A 21,784-nucleotide genomic window follows, 5' to 3' on the forward strand; every position below is an offset into this window, starting at 1 on the left:
ATTTAAAGGCAGTGTTTTCTTGTGGAGGATACTGAAAAAGGGCAGTCCTTGGAAGGAGCAGTCTGTAAGGGATGTTTGAATCAGATCATACTCGGTGTTTGTGCCTGCCTAGGGCAGTGAGGGTTTTCCTGGTCTGTGATGAGCTGAGCCATGGTGGTAGTTCTGTGTCTGGAATAGTCTTATAATCTGTGATTATGATCCACAGGATCTAATGAGAAATTGAAGGGGCAAGTTATTGTGAACAATTTCTGGAGAATGAAAATCAAACACTATGGAAAATACAGGGGAGTAGAAAATACACCTAATGAGGTCTGAGCATATAATGTGACTGTCCAGGGTGTGATGAGTGTTTGCACCCAGTCTCTGTGCATATGAACAAAGTTTTGGCCATTTTCATAATCATGACTTTTGATCAGTACACTTCTACATTCTAACAGGTCAGTAGAAATATAGCCCAAACACTTGTTGTTAGTACTTCTGTGGGAGTCCTTGAGGGGAACTGTTCGTTTTCTCTGCCCAGGAAAATGTCATTATAGAATGTACCTCATGCCAAAAACACTGGGCTCCCAAAGAACCAGAGAAGTGACCTTAACAGACTTAAGGGAACTGTCCTTTTTCCTCCTCAGTGATTCAGTGAGCTGCCCCAGTTGAGTTTCTCTGTGAATCCAGATTTTCACCTCCATTATTCTTCATTAACTTATCTTTAGTGTGGACAAAGAACTAAAGAATCTTGAGGCACTCCCAAGTTTTCACATTAATTAAAAATGGAAGAGAACTGCGTAACTACGTGCACTTTCATTTTGACTTTTTTTTTTTACTATCTTGACTATAAGGGGGAGTTATTTGTTTCTATTCCAGTAATTCTCAGTGTTTTAATAGGTGCAAGATAGTTCCCTGAATGCATTGCAGTCTTAAATACAGTTTGCATGCATAGTTCATATTTGGTAGAGAGAATGGAGTAGAGAATATACTTATAAAATTTAGGTAGGGCACCAACCTTGGGAATGTTTGCAAGTATATCAGAGGTCAGAATCAGCAACCACAATTGTTTTGATATTTTTGAGGAAGTAGTATTGGAAGATGAATGTCAGGGAAGTGCACAGCATTGCACTTTGAGAGGAGAATTCAAAAGCAGCAATACAATTTGGGGAATAACTGACTCATTACCCCTGCTGTAGAAAAGGATCAAGGGAGAAAGAATTTAATATGGCTCATTATTATCTTACTGAGATGTGTTAATAGATAGATCCTGTGAAGGACACGAAGGGGAAAGACGTGGTAATTATTTACCTGAGTGCTGCCCAGGCCTGTGATAGAGTGCTCTGTCTGGCTTTGAGTGCTGTGCTTTAGGTGCATTTGGAAAAAGGATAGGAGAGTCAGGAATGGTGGGAGTATTTGAGTAGAGAGTGAGAACACTTGGCTGGATGCACCAGGGAGACTGGGTGCTGTCTGTCAGCCCTGCAGAAGGGGCGGAAATCAGTTTAATTTGCAGGAAAATAGGTAATATGATCAAAGTTTTAGTTTAAGGAAAGGGAAATTGTAGGTGGAAGGTCTGTCATCAGTTTTAAGAACAAGCCAGCTTTAGGCACATGGAGATGGGTTATAGATACCTTCACATATGAGGCAAGCTCATGACATGGGAACCTCCCTGTCCTTCAGGGATTCTTCCTGTTCATCCTTCAGCCAACAGGACTGGACATCTCAAGCCATCATGTTGTGTAATTCTGTATTTTGGTAGAAGTGTAGTGGTTCTACTTCCTCTTCAGTGTGAGTTCAGTGGGCAGGATGTGCTGTTCCCTGGAGCCAGATCCCTGGACCTCCCCCAGGATCTCTGGCAGAGCCCTTCATGCTGGGTGACCTGTGTGTCTGACTGTGCTGTTGTCACTGCCATCATTGCTGTGTCCAGATCCATTCCCAACTCCGTCGTGGTCTGGGAACCTCCCTGAGCACAGCTTGGGGATCCTGCTGACGCCTCTCTGGGCCAAAGCCTGTCCATGTTCTCACTACCAGGCTGCAGGTGGGCTTAGGGGACTTGTCTGGCCTAACGAGTCTGTGAGTCTGGGTCCCACAGGCACGGCCCGAGGGAAGCAGCCTGGGTTCTCTTCCTAGCTAGAAGTGGTGTGTTATCTTGGCATTCTCCACACAGGGGCACATAAGGAGTTGCAGTGACGTGATTTAGCCTTTAACATCGTTAACCTTCTCCTGTCAGTAGTTTCTCCTGTTGTTTATTGCAAAGCCACAGTTCTACTCGGCATTTAGCTGCAGCTTTGTAAACTGGAAGTTGCTTATTTACATATTCAGTTGTGGTTTAAGATCTTAGTGAGAGGGTACTGCCTGATTTCTGGACTTGTAACTGACAAATAGCTTTTCATTTTCATGTTGTGCATACTGTACTGATGGAGTCTTACCCATGGATGACCTGTCATTAGCTTGATGCTAGTCTTTGACAATTTTCTGATGATGATAGCTTAACCTGCTAAGTTTGTGTGAGTAAATATTAAGATAACATTAGAGCGAATACAGTAAGTGTTGTTATGTTGAATGCTTTGCTGATGCAACAAATGTTTTTTTTATTTTATCCTGAATCATTTTATTTTTTTTCCTTTTTTGTCATAGTGCCTTTGACTTGGTAAACATTCATCTTTTCCATGATGCTTCCAATTTAATTGCTTGGGAAACAAGCCCATCGGTTTACTCAGGAATACGGCATAAGGCTCTTGGCTATGTACTTGATAGGTATGTATTAGCCTTTCCTGGCCTCTCTCAATCTCTGTGTTCGTAAGCAGCTATGAAAGATGTTTCAAATGGCACACTCAGAAATGTAGAGGTTTTTATTCTATCACCTAAAAATGGTTACTACTTGCCAGAGTTTTTTCTAGACAGTGCCAATTGGAGATCACTTTATGACACTCATTCTTTAAAGCCAAATCACTGATTTGGGAGAACCGCTCTGAAGGCACCAGAAGTTGCAGTGTAGAAAGCAGGTTTATTTTTTTAATGTGCTAGTTGATTAGCTTCTTTTTAGACTGTGTGGCGTCTAATAAAGCTGCCATTCAAGTGCATTTTCAGTTACAGAATAACAGACTAATTCCAGTTGGATGGGACCTCTGGGAGTCCCTTGTTCATCCTCCTGCTCAGAGCAGGGCTGGCTTCAACAGCAGATCGGGATGTTCAAGGCTTGTCCAGCTGAGCTTTGAGCAGCTCCACACATTTTGGTTTGTAGCTCCTCTGGGCCATCCACTGCTGTGTTTGACTACCCTCACCGAGGAACTTTCTGTCCCTATTATCCAGCCAGAATTTTCCTCAAAGCGGTTTGTGTCCATCACCCCCATCTTTTGGCATGCACTGCTGAACAAAGTCTGGGTCTGTCTTTTCTGTAACTACCAAGTAGATAAAGCCAGCAAGAGTCCTCTGCTGACATCTTTTCTGTAACCTGAACAAACCTGGCTCTTTCAGCCTCTCCTCGTGGCTCCCTGCACATGGTGCTTTAATCTCCACACCGGCTGGGTGCAGCAGGCAGCTCATCTCAGCAGCCACGCAACATTTGTGTGCAGCCACCACTGGTATTAATTAAATTACCACATTGGTTATAATGGTATTACAGAGTGGTTCATCTGATGAGTGCTACAATATAGAGGAGAATCCCCAAAATACCCAGCAACTTGCAGCTGCCCTAATTAGAAAGTCAGAAAAAAGACAGCTTTTTCTTGAGTAAGAAAAAAATGTTTCTGTGTGGGCATTGGTGTGTTGGCAGAATAAGCAAGTATTTCACTTGCAAGAAGTCACTTGGCTTCATGTTTGCCTGAGAAGTAGAGCTTTAACTTGTCTCTTGAGAGCAGCTGTGGCATTCGCTGTGATCTCTGGCATAATGGGGTGCTTAAAACAAACTGCTGAGGCTGGAAGGAATAGAACCAGGGCACTTCCTGTGCAGTTTTCCTGCCCCGATCCCTGCTGTCCATTGTGCCGTAGGGTGCTGGGTTTGAAGGACTCTGCAACAAGACCCTCAATGAGCTCGGGGCCGCTGCTGCCTTTTCCTGGAGCAAGGGCTGGGCAAGGGAAGCCCAGATGGTGCCACCAGTGCCCTTCTCTGGAGAGAGGGCTGGGCTGGTGTCACCTCTGCCCTTCCCCAGAGTGAGCCCTGGGGGGGTCCCAGCCCAGTCAGGGGTCCTGAGCCCCGTCCACTGCCCAGCACAGCCCATCAGTCAGGGTCACATGGGTGATGAGGGCCGGTCCCTCGGTGACTGAGGGGAGGGAGCACGTGCCCAAGACTTGTGGGTGAGTACTACCCCACACGATCTGCTGTGCCCAACACGATCTGCTGTGCTGCTGCCTTCTGGCAACTGCTCGCAGCCTCCCTGCGCATGGCAGAGGTGGGAGGGATCCCCATCCACAAGCAGCTGTCAGCTCTCCTGGCTCTCTCTGGCACCAACCTGGAAGTTTCAGACGCTCCTGAGCCATACCAGGTTATGTTTTGGAAAATATCTCGTGATTTTTTCCTGTGTAGCTTTTCAATGAAAAAGGTTTTGAAACATGGAGTCTAAATGCCTTTCCAAACACAGTCTCTCCCAAGTTTCCTCCTTCTCGGTGGTTTTCTCTTCTGTGAGGGCCGGCAGGTGGGATAGCAGAGCCTGCCTTTCCCCCAGCAGGGGGCTGAGCAGGAATTGCTCTAAACAGGAATTTACCAGCACCCTTGGGGTGATCCAAGGATGAGCAGGAAAAAGCCAATATGTCTTCTGTTGCATCACTTGCAAACTGCTCAAAGCATCAGAAAAGGGTGGAGGCACTTGGAAGGTTTGCAAATACATAGTATTTATATAAATATAAATACATAAAAGATCTCTGATCTAGGGGACAGGGGCACAGGAAGATCAGGATCTACTCTCAGTGCAGTCTGCGATGCAGATTCTTCAGTTCTGTTGCATAGAGCAGTGTGGGAAAGGCCTATTTCCATTTCATTTTTCCTTGGATCTATTGGTCTCCTCTGCTTGTCTTATGCTTTGCATGAGGGAAACCTGTGCAACCCCTTTGCATTATTTATTGCACACTTGTTTGCAGCATACAGTGTGCCTCATTAGCTAATTTTGGCTTTGGACCTCCCACGATGCCCTGGCAAGGGTAAGGTAATAGACTGTAGTATTAGTGTCAGCTGTGGGTCAGGGATGTCACGACGGTATATCATTAAAATGTGACACTGCCAAAAACTGCCCCGACTCCCCTGTCCTTAGAAAAGGAGCCCTTGGATTTTGGGTTGCCCAGTGGCACAGCGAGCTCGCCGTGGATGAATTGTCCATTCTGAGGGAGCAGCCAGCCGCAGATCCGGACCTCCACAGAGCAGTGATGGGCTGGCGGGCACAAAGGGGGAGTTCTGTAGCGCAGTGAATAATGGGAAGCCCCTTTCATCGGCAGGGGTAACCTTTTGGCAGCCACCAGCACACTCTATTCTGATCTGCTGATTGGGGAGGACAATACACTGAAGCTCACTTTGAATGAATGCTGCCACCAACAGTGTCCCCATTCAGGGGCTTTGGGAACCATCTTTGGCCATTGTCCACCAGCACTCCCTCAGACAGCAGGAAAAGGGAAAGTGAGAACAGCTATAGGGGAAAAGTACTTCTTTTCTTGGCTTTAATCTCTCTTTAAAGCTTCATAGATCTACATTTCCAGCTGAGCTACTGGAACTATGCAGTGTCAGATAAATACAGAAGAGAGAGGTTTCAAGCTGAGCTTTCAAATCCCCTTATCTGCATGAACTAATAATGCAGATTTAGTGCTGTTAAAAACAGAGACTGATAAGTCTTTTCCTTTAAAGCCTTTAAACTGCTAAAGAGCATTTAACAGCGATGCAGTTCAAACCCAGTGAACAATGCTGAGAAGGAAAACAGTTTAATGAGCTAAACCTTCACTGAATGAAACAGAAACACCTTCTCACAGTTGATTTAGGTCACTGTGGGAGTCAGTGAAAGCGCAGTTGTGTTCATGCTGCATCTTCATAAACATGAGTTACGTACAGCCTTTCATCTGGGCAACAGCTACCACAGGAGTTTGGGATGCAAACCAGAAAAGGGTTTGCAAATAAAGCTCAAATGAATCAGTTTAACTGTTCAGATTGCCAGGGAAGTTGTTTTCCTTAAAATTATTTTAACATAGGGTTTTAACACATAGGCACGAAGCTGCACGACATCCCAGCATTTCTGAGCAGGGGAGGGGTTGGGGGGGAAACAAAGGAAAAAGCATCCAGTGAATGATTTAAAGTTTCACTAAAACTTTTCTCCTGAGGGAATCTGTTAATAATCCTAATAGCATGTTTGGGGAGTAGAAAGCTTTGTTCTTTTAGTTTGAAGCTAAATCTGCAGTGATTTAGCTTTAATAGCTTAAAAAATGAATTAAATAGCAAGAACATTGTTAAAGGCACTGGTATGTGCTGAGGCAGATTGAATTTGATGTTTGCCATTTAGCAAGGGAGAAGAAGATACGGAGTCAGATGGATGCTTTAAAGACCAGGAGAGTTGGAATCACACTGGTGTTAAACAAATATTTGCCTGTATCTTTACGAATACAGTGTGTATGTAGAATATTCAGGTGTGTGATGAGTCTCTGTCAGCAACAATGTAAACCCCAACTGAGCTCCCAGAAATCAGTTAGCTTGTTCCAGGTAGACACAGGTACAATAAAAACTGAATTTGCTTTAAAATGATAATAAGAACATCTGCTTTGTATCTTGTGGGGCAAAAACTTTCTTCTGGGCCCATTTTGGATAATTCTCATGTACAATTAGCCCTATTTGCATAATACTTGCTTTTTTGTATTTTCTGAAGTTAGGGGGTGTAAGCTATAAGTGAGAGTAGGAGAGGAAATGTAGTTTACATTTTAGTTTAGTCTTTCATGCATCTGCTGTAATAAATGCATGTGCACGTCATATTAATTAATCATGTTAGCATATTAGTCATGTCCTGTGGCCACTTGCTGGGGAAAAGTGTCCGAATGCAAGAGCTGGGCTGGGGAATGAGGAGAAGCTGCAGGGCCGGGCCCTTTAACAGTGTGAAGGAGAGTTTGGGAAGGCCAGGACATGAGGTGTTAGCCTGATCTGAGGCTCTTGGCGTGCCAGCCATCTAAACTTCCTGAAATTATCTCGAGCATTCAGATCCATAAAATGAATGTGTTTTTTTTTAAAGAAAGTGACAGTGCTCTTCTGTTTTCCTATTGAAATGTTCCCTGGCCTAGTTCAACAGAAACATTTTTACATTACAACTGTGAAATCTTGGCATAAAGCTCCCCTTTGTGCCCTTCATTATTTTCTCACAAATATAGTCCATTGTCACATAGCTGAAGTTAATTTGATCAACATTGGGACATTTAACTTTTATGTCTGGTCAAAGGAGCTGTTTCATGCTCATTTTGGGTATTCAAAAGAAATGATTGCCAGAAAAATAATGTTACTATTAACAATTCAGAGCAATTAGTTTCCCAGGGAGAGGCGATGTGATGCACCGGCTCCACACAACTATTCTTTGTCATTTTATGGATGCTCATCAGTCAACTGTCACCTCTTCTCAAAGACCCATCCAATCTAAATGTTTCTCTTTGGGCTTTTCCCAGAACTAGCAGCTGAATGAGCAAAAGAAAAGCCACTTAGTTTCTAGGCAAAGGAAAACTTCATTCTAAAGATCTGGGTCATTTGGGAAGATCCTTGGAGCAGCTCGCTTTCCAAGAGTTTGGGATGTTTTTTTGGTTTGTTTTGGAGTTTTTTATTTTTAGGGAATTTCTTTTACTTTATTTGTTTTTTGCAACAGTGATTTTAACATGTGCCTTTGAATGTTTAGTGAAATTTCTGTGTATTCGGATAGAAAGCACTCCCAGGGCAAATAAACCTTCCAGTCAAATGTCTTCTAACAAAGGTTTAAACCCCTGGATCACATTCAAATCGACAGCTTTTCATTGAACACCCGAGGCTGAGCTCATTAATATTCGGTCATCTCCCCCTTAAACGAAGGTTAAGTGCTCTCAAAATTAGCGTGTTTGAATAATATGCTCTTTAAAGAGTAAATCCAGCAAAATTGTGTTGTTACTTTCAGCCTGTCAAATACAGCCAAAGACACTTCTCCTTCTTCTTGTTTTTCTGCTGGCTCGAGTTTTTGCATCTTTGATGCAGTTGTCAAAAATTGAATTCATGTGTCCTTCCTCTTTGCACAGACATATTGTGAATTTTATTTAGATTATATGTTTAACAGGAAAATAATTTTGTATTTTATGCATTATAATGGAAAGTATACAGGAGTATAATTTTAAGGACACAATAAATACAGTTCCATATTAAGTGAATATGATGATTTCTGGTTGTCCTAGTCAGTATTTTTGCCTTTAATATGTTATTTTCAAGATTTCCTTTTTGGTATTAATTAATCAATTAATTGACATTAATTAATAGTACCTACAATGTATTCTAAATAAAAGGGAATTGTACTCATCTTAACATCAAGTTTTCTTCATTCTTTCTGTTTTAAAAGCCACTTTCACTAAAACTCAACAAGTTTAAGACAAGAGAAGACGCTAAGTTGTGATGTTCTGTTACTTTTGTCTTGCCCACACATGTATTTTATTTACAATAATCATATATACCACACTGATATGAGAACTATTTGAAAAGGAAAAAAAGAATAGTTGTCATGACAATGGTAACTTATTTTTTTTCTTTTCTTTTTGGCATTAATTAATAACTAAACAGATTGTTAATAAATTTTCAGCTTTATTCAAATGGGAAAGATCTGTTTTTTTCTCTCATGGTAAATCTGTGTAAACAATAGCATGTTTGGAAGCAAAGATCTGACATCCAAAATCCAGAACTCTTGCAGGTGTCACACAGAAAAGGTGTCACTTAAAGAAAAAATAGGGTGGATACACTCAGCTAGTCTTCACTTTGCCTTCCCAGTGTGGATAGAATTGTGGCTCTTTTGGAAGAAATGGTGCAGGTAAAGCTCTGAGGGTTCCTGGAGGGGTTTCCAACAGTTGTTTTCCCACCCAGTCCCTCTGCAGCAGCGTGGGTGTGGGTGATGGCAGTGAGGGACTGTGTGGGTGTGTGTGATGGCAGTCCAGGATTGTCTTGAGTGTGGATGTGGGTGATGGCAGTCAGGGATTGCCTGGTCTGGGGCTGATCTTGAAGCACTCAGAGCCTCCACCTCATCCTCCCTAAAGGCTCTACTCCTTGTTGCCTGTTTTCCAGTAACAGGATCTCCCAGACCTGACCTGTTGGCTGCTGTGTCTTTCTAGTGGAGGTTGGGTGTGCTGTAACACAGTCCCACTCCTAGGAGCACAAGCGCAATTAAACACGCCTTGGAAGAAAAGAGAATGCCTCTTAAAAAAGAAATGGCTGCAAATAACTTGTTGCCTGCTTGATTTTGCTCAGAAAATGGCTTTATATGAGAATGTGCAGAGTGTGCCACATTCTCATTGAGTTATATTTTCTCTTTACTGTAATTTATTCCTTAGAGAGCCTGGAGCTGGATGAAGAGCAGTCATTAGTGTCCAGCTAAAGGTGACACTGACATAGCATCCATTGTGGTTTGTGCCTTTTCAAATCTCCTATCCTATAGCCATATAATCTTCCAGGGTAGCTATGATTCAATTAAGAAGAATCTATATGGGCTGTTGATCCAATTCTTATTCATTTGCAGAGAAATGAAAATAAATTGCTATTGTGATTTTATTTACAATGCTGGCTGTGAGCTGATGCTATGAGCTGATAGTTATAAAATGGAGAAATGGTTGAAAGAGCCCCATACTGCTCCCATTGGAGCCTGTGGGCACCAGGCCAGTAGTCACCTTGGACATTTTGACCGCCATAGAAAGGTTGGAGCACTGTGGGAGGAGGCTGTGGGCTCTGCATCCTGTGTTCGATGTCCTGAAAAGATTCAGATCCTCCCTAACAGGGAAGTACCCAGATGTGAGGCACAGAACTTCCAAACACTTGTCTGCCTCTACAAGAGCTGGAGAGGTTGTAGCTGTCTAGGCAGATGTTGTTTGTGGCTGGAAAAGTCAGTGGCTGTGGCTGCCTCACCTGTTATGGAGCTTCTTTATCTTCATTCCGTCAGTGCCGGTTTTAAGGGGCAGCCAAGGTGATTCAGTTTTTCACTTCAGCAAGGAAGCAGGTCCTGCTGCTTTTCTATCCACTAGAATTTTCTTTGTTCAAACCTGGTGTTGACAGCTCTAACTTTTTTGATTACTGTGCTCTTTGGAAAGAGGGTTGTTCCCTTCTCTTTAGCACTTCAAACGTTTCTGTCACATCATCCCTGTTTTTTTCCCTCTCTTAGCTCAGTGCTCCACTGTAGTGCGATTTTCAAAGGGATAATGTAAAATTGGTTGCTCATGAGCTTTTTTCATCATTGAGCATTGTTTAGTCCTTTGCAAGTGAAGTCTCTCTGCGTTTGAGTCATTTGTATTGCCCTTTCCTACAAGCAGTTGGGTTTATTTTCAATTCACAGTCCCCCTGAGCCCAGCTGTTCCCCTGGCCAGGCCAGTGAGAGCCTGCAGGTCTCCATCGCTTGCAGTGCTCCATGGGTGTCATGGCCAGTGTTGTCACCATCCACTGCCCACACAGCCATCACAGGAGGTGGGGCCGGGAAACATGCTTGTTGCAGGTCTGGCAAGACCCAAATCTGGCAAAATTCCTTAGCTATCCCACTGCCGTTCCCATACAGGAGCGGTTCAGGACAGACAGTGCCTCTGGTCTGAGTTTTCCTAGATTTGTCACAAAAAATACTTTTCCCAGCCTTAAGAGGTTAATGGATTAGTATCCCACTGCTGCATATCCTAGTTATTTCTGGCTCGCTATTGCGCTTTTGACACTGAGCACAGGATTTTGGCTTTGCTGTCCACATCCTAACCCTGTGAGAATTGCAATGTCTCGACTTAATGCAGATGAAGATCCAGCAGTTACCTGCTGCCTGCTGAGCACCAAGTGTCACCAAAACTGAAGAGCTCAGAAGCTGTGCAGAAGGATGTTAATCTTCCATGATAAAGTAAAGGAAGATTCAAAAAGCTGTACAGTTTCCCTGGTTTCTTCTTGTAGTTTCTCTTACATCAGCTGAAGAGCACAAAATATCTTTGTGTGATAACGCCGGTGCTGTAGCGCTGTGTTGTCCTGTAGCAGAATTGACAAGTCCTTACATCATTATCCAGGGCTGCTATTTCATTAGGCGAATGTCAGTGTCAGGTAAGATCATGGGTTTGTCAATATAATGAAAATACCAGTCAAGTGAGGAAAAAGTCACAATTTTCCAGCTCTAAAAATTGATTTTTATTGCTCTTCTTGTAATCCTTTCTTTGGATTAAGTATTTATTATTGATGTGGTCTTTCTTTTAATCTTAATAGCTGCTGACATTGTAATTAATTAAAAAATACAACATTTTTGTCCAAATGGCACTATATTGAAATTAAAAGTGAACATCACATATTAGTTAAACAGCCCTGGCAAATGTCTTGAGTGCTAAGATGATTGCCTAAGCTTCTTGACAATTCCCTTCATCTTGCTGTATGGTGCTTGACCTTTTGAGATGTTTTGGTGTTATTAATAGGTTTTAGCCATTATATCAGAAAGAACAAGGCACAAAAATATTATAAACTTTATCTTTTTAATGACAGTGCTACACCACCTTGGGCATGCCAATGAAGGCACTTCTGTTAATTTTGAGGCACACTTAGACAGTCAGTCACAGGTAACTTGTACTCAGAATTGATGGGGATTTTTCTGGAATTTGTCCCCAAATGTGTATTTGGAATTGCAAACGGGTGCATGCTGAGCACCGTCAGGGCTGCAGGAGGGGGCTGATATGCAGGACAGGATGGGGTTCTGTTTCAAAGCTGTTTCTGAAACCTCTGCTAGAGGTGGACACCCCAGGGACCAGCTCTCGAGGTGCAGGTGTGCAAGCTGATCTCCAAGTAAAACTTAGAAAGGAAAAAGCAATGGAGATAGGAACAGCAGAAATCTGAACAGCCGCACGGTAGTCCTGTGTCTGGGTTGGTGTAAGCCAAAACCTAGTATTTTCGTCCTCTTGGTCTTCAGTTCCTAGACATGGCTGTGGCAGAAGAGAGGTTTCATTGTTGTCGTTCCGTGACATTCCACCAGAAGTCACTGCAGGAGCTGTTACTACCTCTGGCATTACAGGTCGGTGGAAAAGAAGGTGTGTATAACCTTCTTATCCGTAGGTCAGCTGCCGCCTCCAGAGCAGCTCTTGGCTCCCGCCAATGGGATGGCCAAGTCACTTCCTGCCTTTTTTTTTTCTTTTCCCCCTTTCCAAACATTCCCCGTTGGGGTAAGACCCTCACTGGCCAAGAAAGGTGAGTTGATGATGTCTTTGGCACTGTGACTCCTGCAGGGATGGGGCCAGGGGCCCAGGCTCTGACATCGAGTGTGTGAGTGGCCCCACGTGTTCCCTGAACGCTTTACCCTGTGCGAGAGGGTTGTGCAGTCCCTGCAGGGATGGACCCCAGTGCTGCTTCTGCTGGCTCAGCTCCACACAGAACCTGTGGTTCCAAGCTCTGCTCAGCTCAACAATAAACAAGGTGAGCAGATTCACCAGAGAAACAATGGCCACAATCAGAGTGAGCTGTCCTCTCATCTCTGCATGCTATTTGTGATCTTCATATTACTTTCCTTAGAAGAGGACATTTTATACAGGCAGTCACATGCTAAGGTCCCTTCCAACCCAAACTATGTCCTTTCTAAAAGTTTCTATTCTGTGTCCTTTGTAAAAGCTTTTGTGCCTGAAACTCCCATGTGTGGCTAATGTGCAGAAAAAAGAGATCGTGGAGAGATGGCATCTTACCCCAGAAGGAAGATGTAAGGGCTCATATTAGCTGGTATTTGGCTTAAACACATTTAGTTATTATAAAAATTTGCTCACTGAATAAAATATGGCTTGACCCCTGGATTGTTCCTTCCCAAGAAATGTGACAGTGTCCCTCCTTCTCCCCCATTCAGCCTGCTTGGCAGAGCTGCACGGTTTTTGTTTTGTTTTGTTATGTTATTGTTGTGTTTAAAAAACCCAAAACCCTCAAGGCCCTCTTTTCAGTGGTGTCAAGTTAGGATGAATTGGCCAGGGAGGCATGTTTATAGACTGTGTGAAGAACTTTGTCTTTGTGTGGGAATGCTGGTGACACTGGTATGGCTTGCCTGAATGAACTGCGGTGACGCGGCTAATAAGGTGTCCTGCTGAGCGCCGCCACAGCCTTTCTCAGACCTCCCACCTAATGCCATTCAGCTCCAGCTCAGTGTAGCTAATTTTTCCCATTCCCTCAATTCTTTAGGCCTCCTTACAAACAGAAAAGTCAACTTTCACACCGAGGAGAAGATAAGTGCTTTAGGAAATAATCGTGTAAACAGAATGTTACCTTCTGACCTGATGCTGATACCTTGGTCTGAGACAAAACCCAGCTGGCTATTGCATTAGACATGGCTATTAAAAGAATAATGCTGCTGATCCTCCTTACAAAGTGCCCTGAGAAATGGTTTAGCCAAATCACAGTGCCTCCTGTCACACTGAATCATGTTCAGCTGCTCTCTTCCATGACCAAATTGCTGATATTTATCCACTTCCGTGTCTTTTCCGTTCTTGCCACAGTATAGGAGGGGGAGAAGTATGAAAGCAAGGGGAAGTCAGTCATGTTTCTGATTGTCCTGTTATTTTCTGGCTGAATTTCAGTGCTTTGAAGTGTATATACAGTGCACCATACAGTGTTTGTAGAAGAGGTGCCTTTCATGAAGTAACTTTAATTGTAAACTACTTTAATGATTTACTTCAAAATAAAGTAAATAACAAAAGGATTTCAGTGATTCCAGTAACACAGAATTGTTCGGTTTAGGATTGCGCTGATTTGTGTTCTCTGCAGCAACTGAAATTAATAAATAGACCCAGATTCCCCAGATTGTATTGAGGAGAAGAGGGATCTCTGCCTCTTCCTTGTTTTAGTCTTGGTAGGGATGTGGCATTTCCTAAGTGTCTTTGAGAAAACATCCCCTCACAGTCACGTACCTGACACTGCCATCCGGGCTGAGAGGTGTGTCCTTACAGCAGAGTAATTTGGGGTACCCAGGCTCCAGAGCAGATGCTAAGCACGTGCTTCCACCGTGGCATTTGTGTGACCTCTTCCTCGGTCATCTGTGCTCCCATCCCAGCCGGGCTGGTCAGCCCAGGATGAAGCTGCTGAGTGGCACAGCTCAGGGAGGTTGAAGGTTTCTCATAATTCTCCTGATGCCCTGAGAATAACAGGGCACACCCACAGGGCAGGGTGTCAGGGTGTGCCATGCCAAAAGCTCTGCTGAGGGGAGAGGGTTTGCTCAAAGTCTGACCAACACATCAGAGCAAGGACATCTCCAGTGCAGACACAGGAGCTTCTTTCTGGGCCTGTAAAGCTCTTGCTGATGCCCAGCATGAGCCAAATTGCAGCTGTTAGACCGAAATAAGAATTATATGTCTTTATTTTGCAACAAAGAAATTGCTATAGTAATTTAGCATTAATTTGCACTCTTAGAAGTGACAGTCGAGTTTACTTCTTAAAAAAAGTGTGAACCATGGATTTGACTTATCAAAACATTTCAGCATGTGACTACCTTGGACTGTAAACTGTACTTGAAGTTACAATTGCTCGAGTGTTTCCTTCTCTTACTTCCCTGTTATAGCTAAAAAGCTCTTCAACTCTTCCGTTCAACTCATCTGCCTCTTCTCAAAATACAACAAAATGTGAAAAGAAACAGACAAACCCCGCTAGTCTAAAAGACATTCAGGGTAGAGCTATCACTTAAAAATGTAGAAATGATTTGAAAATGCAAAATAATTAAGATAATGTGTTCCAGGTGTGAAGAATCTTACCGGTTACCGAGAACTCCTTGTGCAGTTACAAGTTCTGTGTTTGTGGAGCTGGTAGAAATCATCTGTGGTGTTTATAGTTGTACGCTCTAAGGTTTACCAGAGACATCAGTAAGCCCAGACAGGAGGATCATGCTTTCTTCCTGGTGTTGCTGATTTGCCAGATTGAATTTGTTATATTGATTTCCAAAATGCACAGAAGTAAAAGATCTTTCTGTGGTATGTTCTAAGTGCAAACGAACTCATTACCCATAAGCGATTCTTTCTTGAACAAGGGCAAAGATTGCAAAGAATGAACATGTTCTTCCAGCCTTTTCAAGATGCAGACTTCTCTTTCTGGGCTGTCATCTGTTGGAAAAGTTTTCAGTTTTATTTGCATTCAGCTTTGGATCCACCCTGAATGCCTGTCCCTCCTGGTCGCCCTGCACAGGTCACAACAAGCAGCACGGCCAGCGAAGGCATCAATGATCTGTTGTGTGTACTGGCACATAGAGTTGTGGGAGGGAAATATTTGTGGCTTCTGTACAGTCATGAAATCTTTAACTGAATCACCTGTTGTGTCATAAGCTATTTAATGTTGTGCAGGAATACAGCCTTCAGTCATCCCTTTGTGATGCTCTGGTAAAAGTTGTTAAAGGAAATGGCACTGGGTCCTCCCACTAAAACCATAGGATTTATGCTGGTGACATGGATTGGCTGCTTACTTTTTATATGATTCAGATTTATCACTCCATTGAGTGATTCAGGGCAACATTTTTGAAGGACTGTTTGATTCGTGGTTAAAGGAAGGGTATTTTTATAGAAACAAATAGCAAAGGAGAGTAACATTGATGTGGAAGCCTTCCTTGCTCATCTGCAAGCACTCATTCTTGTTAAAAAACCATGGTCTTCTGAGTTCTCCGTGCCTGTACACGTGCTGAACTACGCATGTTGTGGCTCAGAACACAGAAACACGAGGAACAGAGCACTTTTATTTAGCTCTCACCCCAGTCGTGACACCTGCCCTGTGTGTCCCTGGCCAGACTGGCCCCATTTCTGTCCCAGTTCCCTCTGTGCCAGTCCCCTAAGTGCCGGGATATTGCTGTACTCTTCCTTATTGCCATCTCTAGGAGAGTCAGAGTCCAAATTCTTGTACCATTGATTCAGGGCAGCTGTAGGCACCAGGGAGTGTTTTGTCTCAACAGTCCCAAACTGCAGAAAGAGGTCTGAGATTTGGGAACTCTTGAACTAATAGTAAGTTCCAAGACAAGGACAGTAGGTTACATACCTGTATTGAGTTGAGTCATTTAAAGGATATTTCATTGTTGGGTACCACAGATCACTTAATAAGTACATAATCGTGTGTATCCCTTGCTGTGTCACTGTTGGGAATTTCCCTGTACACCTGAATTTCACCATCTGTGAAAAGAGATGAGTCAGAAACCACTTGGAGCATTATTGTGGAGAAGTAACATTTGGAGTCTTACTTCAGTCTGGCATGAGACACTCTCTGAAATGTCCAACAAGACAAGCTACAAGGAGAGAAACTGGATAAAATTATCAGTTGTAAAGCTGGCATTGATTTGTACGCAAGTCATGTTTAAATCAGGTAATGTGCAGGACTATGAAATGACTGAGTTTTAATTAATTGGTCAGAAGCAGACTAATCAGCTGGTTTGTTCATCAGTTTGGAGGCATTTTTGTGGACTATTTTTGGAATGGTCTGTTTATTTGGAAAATATGTCTTTGCATAATACAATCACAGGCATGGCTCTCATAATCCCAATTTGTTTTAAGAGGCCTTCAATGGACCTTGATGTCATTCCTGCAATATCTGTCATTCCTCTGTCAGCACTAAATGGCAATGAGCAGAGTCAAAGCTGAAATATGAATCAGGACAGTTGGTAAAGCAGTTGTTCTGATGTTTAAATGTGGATCCAGTTTTGCTGTGATAGTGTTAGCAAACTGTGACACTGTAAATGGTTTAAGTTTTAAGTTCTTATTTTCCTTCAGTGTGCCATGAGGGCACTAATCAAACTAATGTTTCGTGCAGGTCAGGAGTGACAGGTTTGTCTCAGAACTCCCTGGGAGCTGACAGTGGGCAGTATTTATTAACAGTGCCTGCAATAATCTGTCAGCTGAATGGAGGACTGGAGATTTTCATACCAGAAAAAGTCTTTGCAAAAGATTTTCTTCAAATGATCACTGTCTTAGGCCCAATGCACACTATGTTTTCCATAGAATAATATTCCTTACATAATAGATGACTGTTGACAAAAGCTGAGATGTTTTCAAAGGAGCAGCAGTATCTCACTGCAGATCCAATGCTGTATCTTTAAAGCTTTGAGAAGTCTAAATGGATGTAATGCATTGGGACTTGTAAAGTGCCTCCTCTCCGGGCAGTGTGTGCTGGGGAGCCTCCTGCCCAGCACTGCTGGATAACCCTGCACCTGTCTGTGTGGGCCCTGCCCCAGGCACTGTAACACTTCCATGTTCATGTATCCCAGAATGTTCACAGCTTATTGCCTGCATTTGTTCCTTAGTTCTCACACCTTGCACACCCAGGGTACCAGGGTGGGGTTTTGTATATTTTGTCTGTGTAAATTCTTTGTGGCTGTGGCAGTTGAATTTTGGGTGTTTTGTATCTTTCTCAGCCACTGATAGGAGATGAATTGTATTGATTCCCGGTTTGAAAATAAGCGTGACTCAGTGGATTCCAAGTGCCAAGATCCCCAGAAGCTGTAAAATTGCAATTGTTGGGACTGCCAGACAACTGTTGTTAACAACAGAACAGCTAATAATATAATGACAGTTTTTAATAACACAAGGTGTGAAAGATGGACAGTAATGCTGTGTCTCTCTGGGCAGGACTGAGCAAAGGCTTGAGGAAGAAGTTAATCTTCACTGCACAGCTGGAGTGATCACCTCTTAGGTGTTAGCTACAGCCTCAGTAGTCTGCTATGCACAGCACAGAGAACTGTCTCCAGGGAACTGTAGCTGAACTGGGAACCAGGGATGCTCTATGGGATGATGGATGTTTAGCCCTACCACATCACTCCTCATGTGGCTCTTAGAGTACTCACAGACACTGGTAAACGTTACTTAGACATCAGCAAACTCAAACATACTCTGAACCCACCGCTAATTCGGGGCTCCTGATTCTTAGATGCCCAGCCCAAAACTGTATCCTTAAGCTTTCCAAGGTGTGGAGGACTTCCATGATGCTCTCAGGATTTCCATGATGTCCAAATGCTGCTTCTGTGTGATTTGTAGAAACTGCTGCAAATGTGCTTTCCCCCAGTCTGCTCTGTCAGGCAGGAAGGGGAAACCAAATGCACTGTTGTGCAGGGACTGGTGATAAAATTGCCTAAGCAAAGCAAATCAACTGAAAAATAGGCTTAATGTATTGGTCCAGTATAAACTCGTAGTTTTGATGGTTCCAATAATTATTTCTGAGACTGTGCTTAAAGACAACATATGTGTTTTTGTGCATCCTTGCATGTATGTAAAGAATGACAGGTTTGTTCTGTTTTCATTTTTTTTCCAGAATTATAGATCAGCGGTTTGAGAAAGTTTCGTATTTTGTCTTTGGAGATTTCAACTTTAGACTGGATGCCAAAGCAGTAGTTGAGGTAGGACTTCTCTTTTTCTTCTGTTGTAGACACTACCAGGTTTGTTTTCTCAAATATTTTTTTCCTGTGGAAAGCTAAACATGACTTAACAAAGTAATAATAATATTGACATCAGACTTTGTCAAGACTACTTTTAACAGGAACATCTGACAAGTAACTAATTGTGACTTTTGCCATCTCCCTAGAGCTCACAGTGCAGTTCCTGCAAGCAGAAGAAGCACTGGGTTACATTTCTGCTCTGGGGAAAAATAAGAGGCATTTCCTAAATGTCCATGGTAGAACTTCACACTTCAAAGTACAGGCAGCCATCAGTGCCAATAGCATCTCAGTGTGGAAGGTGACTGGGACATTTGTATTAAAAAAGAATGTACTAAACCTTTTTCATTATGAGTTGAGATCACCTTGACTTGACTGCTGAAGCTGAGCTCTGGGTAACATGGGGTCAGAAATAATACTCAGCTTGAAAACCAGTTTAATCTCCTGGTTTTCACACTTTAATTCTCACAAGTACTGAGGTGTCTTTTTGGTGTCCTTGCAGGCAGGAATGTATCTTTTAAGCCAAAAGTGGTAATTTTTGTAAATCAAACAGTGGGAAATAAGTGTCCTGTGTGTCAAACGTAGGCTCCCCCCATCCAGGGGTGGTACCTTTCTCCTTCCTTACATGGTGATTAGTCCTTCATCTATTGAAAAACAGGAGCTTGACTTTACAGCACTGCATATGGAACTAATAACTTCCTTCTTGGATTCTTGATACAGTGCAGTCATTTAACCAACAAGCTTAAAGCATAATTGAAACAAAAGTCAAGTCACTAATTCAGAATATACAGCTTCATACTGCATATGTTAAGGGCTAAATCCTGCTCTGCTATGCTGCAGCTGCCATGGTTATCATTCATGTTCAGAGATCACTTGGTTTTGAACTATTATGCCTGTTTTTTCCTCAGTAGTGGTGTGATGTTATTCCTAAGGATGTTCCTGTCTGAGAACACCTGTCAGTCACTCTGCAGCAGAGTTATCTCCTGCACCCAGTAGTGATGAAGGGTGCTTCAAGTTTTTCCTGATTCACTCACTGCCAGCAATCTGCAGGACTGAAACTGCAGAGGGTGTTTGCTTTGGTACCAGTAGATTAAGATTTCTACATTTATATCTGTGAGTTTCAGAATGAACCACATCAAACAAAATACTGTCACCGACCCCAGAGGATGCAAACTGAGCAAGCTGCACAACTGAGCACAGGGGGTTCTTACCCTGACACAGAACTCTGCATCTTGGGAATGTTTTACCCCTGCTGGGTAATGTTGCTGCATTTGAGTACACAAGGTGTAATTGGGAGATGAATTAAATTAATTTCCATATTCTTCCTAGCTAAAGCGTGTGCTTGTGTGAGTGCACAAAGCAGTAGAGTAATACAGATTTTCTTTTGATCTTTTGGAGAAGCAGTATACTCCATTAAGCAGAACTTCACACAGCTATTCTGCAACATTATTTAAACGTAATTAAAGGTGATCTAGAAACTTCCATGAATAATTTACACATGCACAGGTAAAGTCACATTAAGTTTGTTTTGTAGTGTTCTGCACTTGGTGCAGTTTATAAATTCGTATGTCACAGATCCAAAAGCTTCAAGAAGTGGTTGTCTCGTGCAGTTTGCTCCAGAGAAGTGACTGTACAGCACCATGCCTTGGACAGCTCTGGGCACTGGGACAGTCCTGAGGGAGTCAGCAGTCACTGCACAGCACTGTTCAGCTCCTGGGAGACAGCTCACTTCCTAAAGTATAGCTTGGAAGGGCAGGGCTACAGGCCATCTCTAGTTGGAATTGTACTAGATGGGACCTGATGGTCTAGTTGTGTGTAAGGTATGTATGATCCAGTCCCAAATCCCTTCACAGCGTGGTTTGTCGATGGTGTGACTGGGCTGTGCCATTTCCCCAGATCGGGCCAGGGCCTGGCACAGCTGCAGTGGCAGAGCAGGAACAAGAATGACCAGAGGTGCTCATGTCCCCAACGTGCCCAAGTGTGAGCCTGTGCTCAGCTGGGAACCTCCTGCTCCAAAGGACATCCCAGTCCCTTCTGACATTTGAACATGTGCCTGTGCAAATGGATATTAACCACTCTCTGGACTATTCAGCAGTGTAGTTAATACTGGGGGTCTTAAGGGTTAATCATTGACCTGTCATCTTTGTGTATATTACTAAATTTATCTCTAGTTTCCTTGCTGACCTTTTGAATTCCCTCTTGAGACCACAGTGTGCTGAACACTTGGACACTGAGATACTACGAGCAATAGGTGTGGAAATACATTGTGGAAATGCAGACTGTGCTTAGAGCAAACACTAAGAATAAAGTGTATTTCTAAAGGATTTCCCAGTTATTCCGTATAAAGGCAGAATCTGAGAGCTGTTCAAAATGTGGAGTCCAGATCCCGAAGTCCAGTGTCCTAAATCACATGCCAAAAATGTCACGCTTATTAATTAATAATTAATAGGCAATAAATCATTAATATATAATTTATTGAACATTTATGGGAACCTTAATCTTAAGTCACATTGATTTCCTTGCTAGGAAAATCTGGTTTCCTGTTGCTGGAGTAATTGGGGGGGGTTGTTACCGGCACATGGGCAATGCCAGGTGCTGTTGCTGAAGTGGCTCCAGTGAATCTTTGAGTGCGTTTGCTGTGTCAGTTCCTGACCCGCTCCAGCAGCACTGTCAGGGCCAGATCCTGCCACATCCTGATCAGGCTGTGCAGCCAAGCTGGGGGCTGGTCCCTCTCCGTAAAGGAGTGGAACACCAGTGCTTTGCCTTCCATTAGAGTCCAACCTCGTGGAAGGAACCTCCCTGTTCTGGCCTGCAAAGCACAAGCACCTGGTGCTGCTGCCAGCCAGCCATGCCTTCAGGGAGTGCCTGAGGACATCCTCTGCTCCTCACCTTTCGTGCCATGAGGGTTTCCAAAAGTAACCCTTGGAGGTAGGAAGTGTATTTAGTAAGGCAGTAACTGCAAAAGAAAGATCTACATTTCCCTGGGTTTGAACTCCAAGACCTGACTGTTCTGTCTGATGGCCAGATAACTTCAATTAATCCTGCATAGGCAAAGGTGGCTGAGGATTTTGTTTTGCCTACTGAATTTTTTTTTAAATGCTAGACTTTTTGGGTGGTGCAGCATTCTGATTATTTGCCCACTGCATCAAGGTATCTTCCAGCACCTCTATTCCCAGCATATATGGAAGTGTTTACAACATAAAAAATTATATGGACTTTTATATTAGTTTGCCTATGAATTCTAGTCTATATCAGCTTCTCTGCACTATCTCTAGTAC

The 21,784-nt window shown here is 43.1% G+C and overlaps 1 protein-coding gene across 2 annotated transcripts in view; it reads left to right on the forward strand.

Moving 5' to 3' along the window:
• Nucleotides 1-21,784, forward strand: part of INPP5A (inositol polyphosphate-5-phosphatase A) — a 192,722-nt gene that overhangs the window by 110,322 nt on the left and 60,616 nt on the right. For both annotated transcript variants that reach the window (XM_017809289.1, XM_017809287.1), the window contains exons 8-9: nt 2,617-2,736; nt 18,386-18,470. In XM_017809289.1, coding sequence (XP_017664778.1) covers nt 2,617-2,736; nt 18,386-18,470 — 205 coding nt within the window. The remainder of the gene's footprint in view (nt 1-2,616; nt 2,737-18,385; nt 18,471-21,784) is intronic.

This window comes from Lepidothrix coronata, unplaced genomic scaffold (genome assembly GCF_001604755.1).
Source record: "Lepidothrix coronata isolate B3197 unplaced genomic scaffold, Lepidothrix_coronata-1.0 Scaffold25, whole genome shotgun sequence".
In the NCBI taxonomy this organism is placed as follows: domain Eukaryota; kingdom Metazoa; phylum Chordata; class Aves; order Passeriformes; family Pipridae; genus Lepidothrix; species Lepidothrix coronata.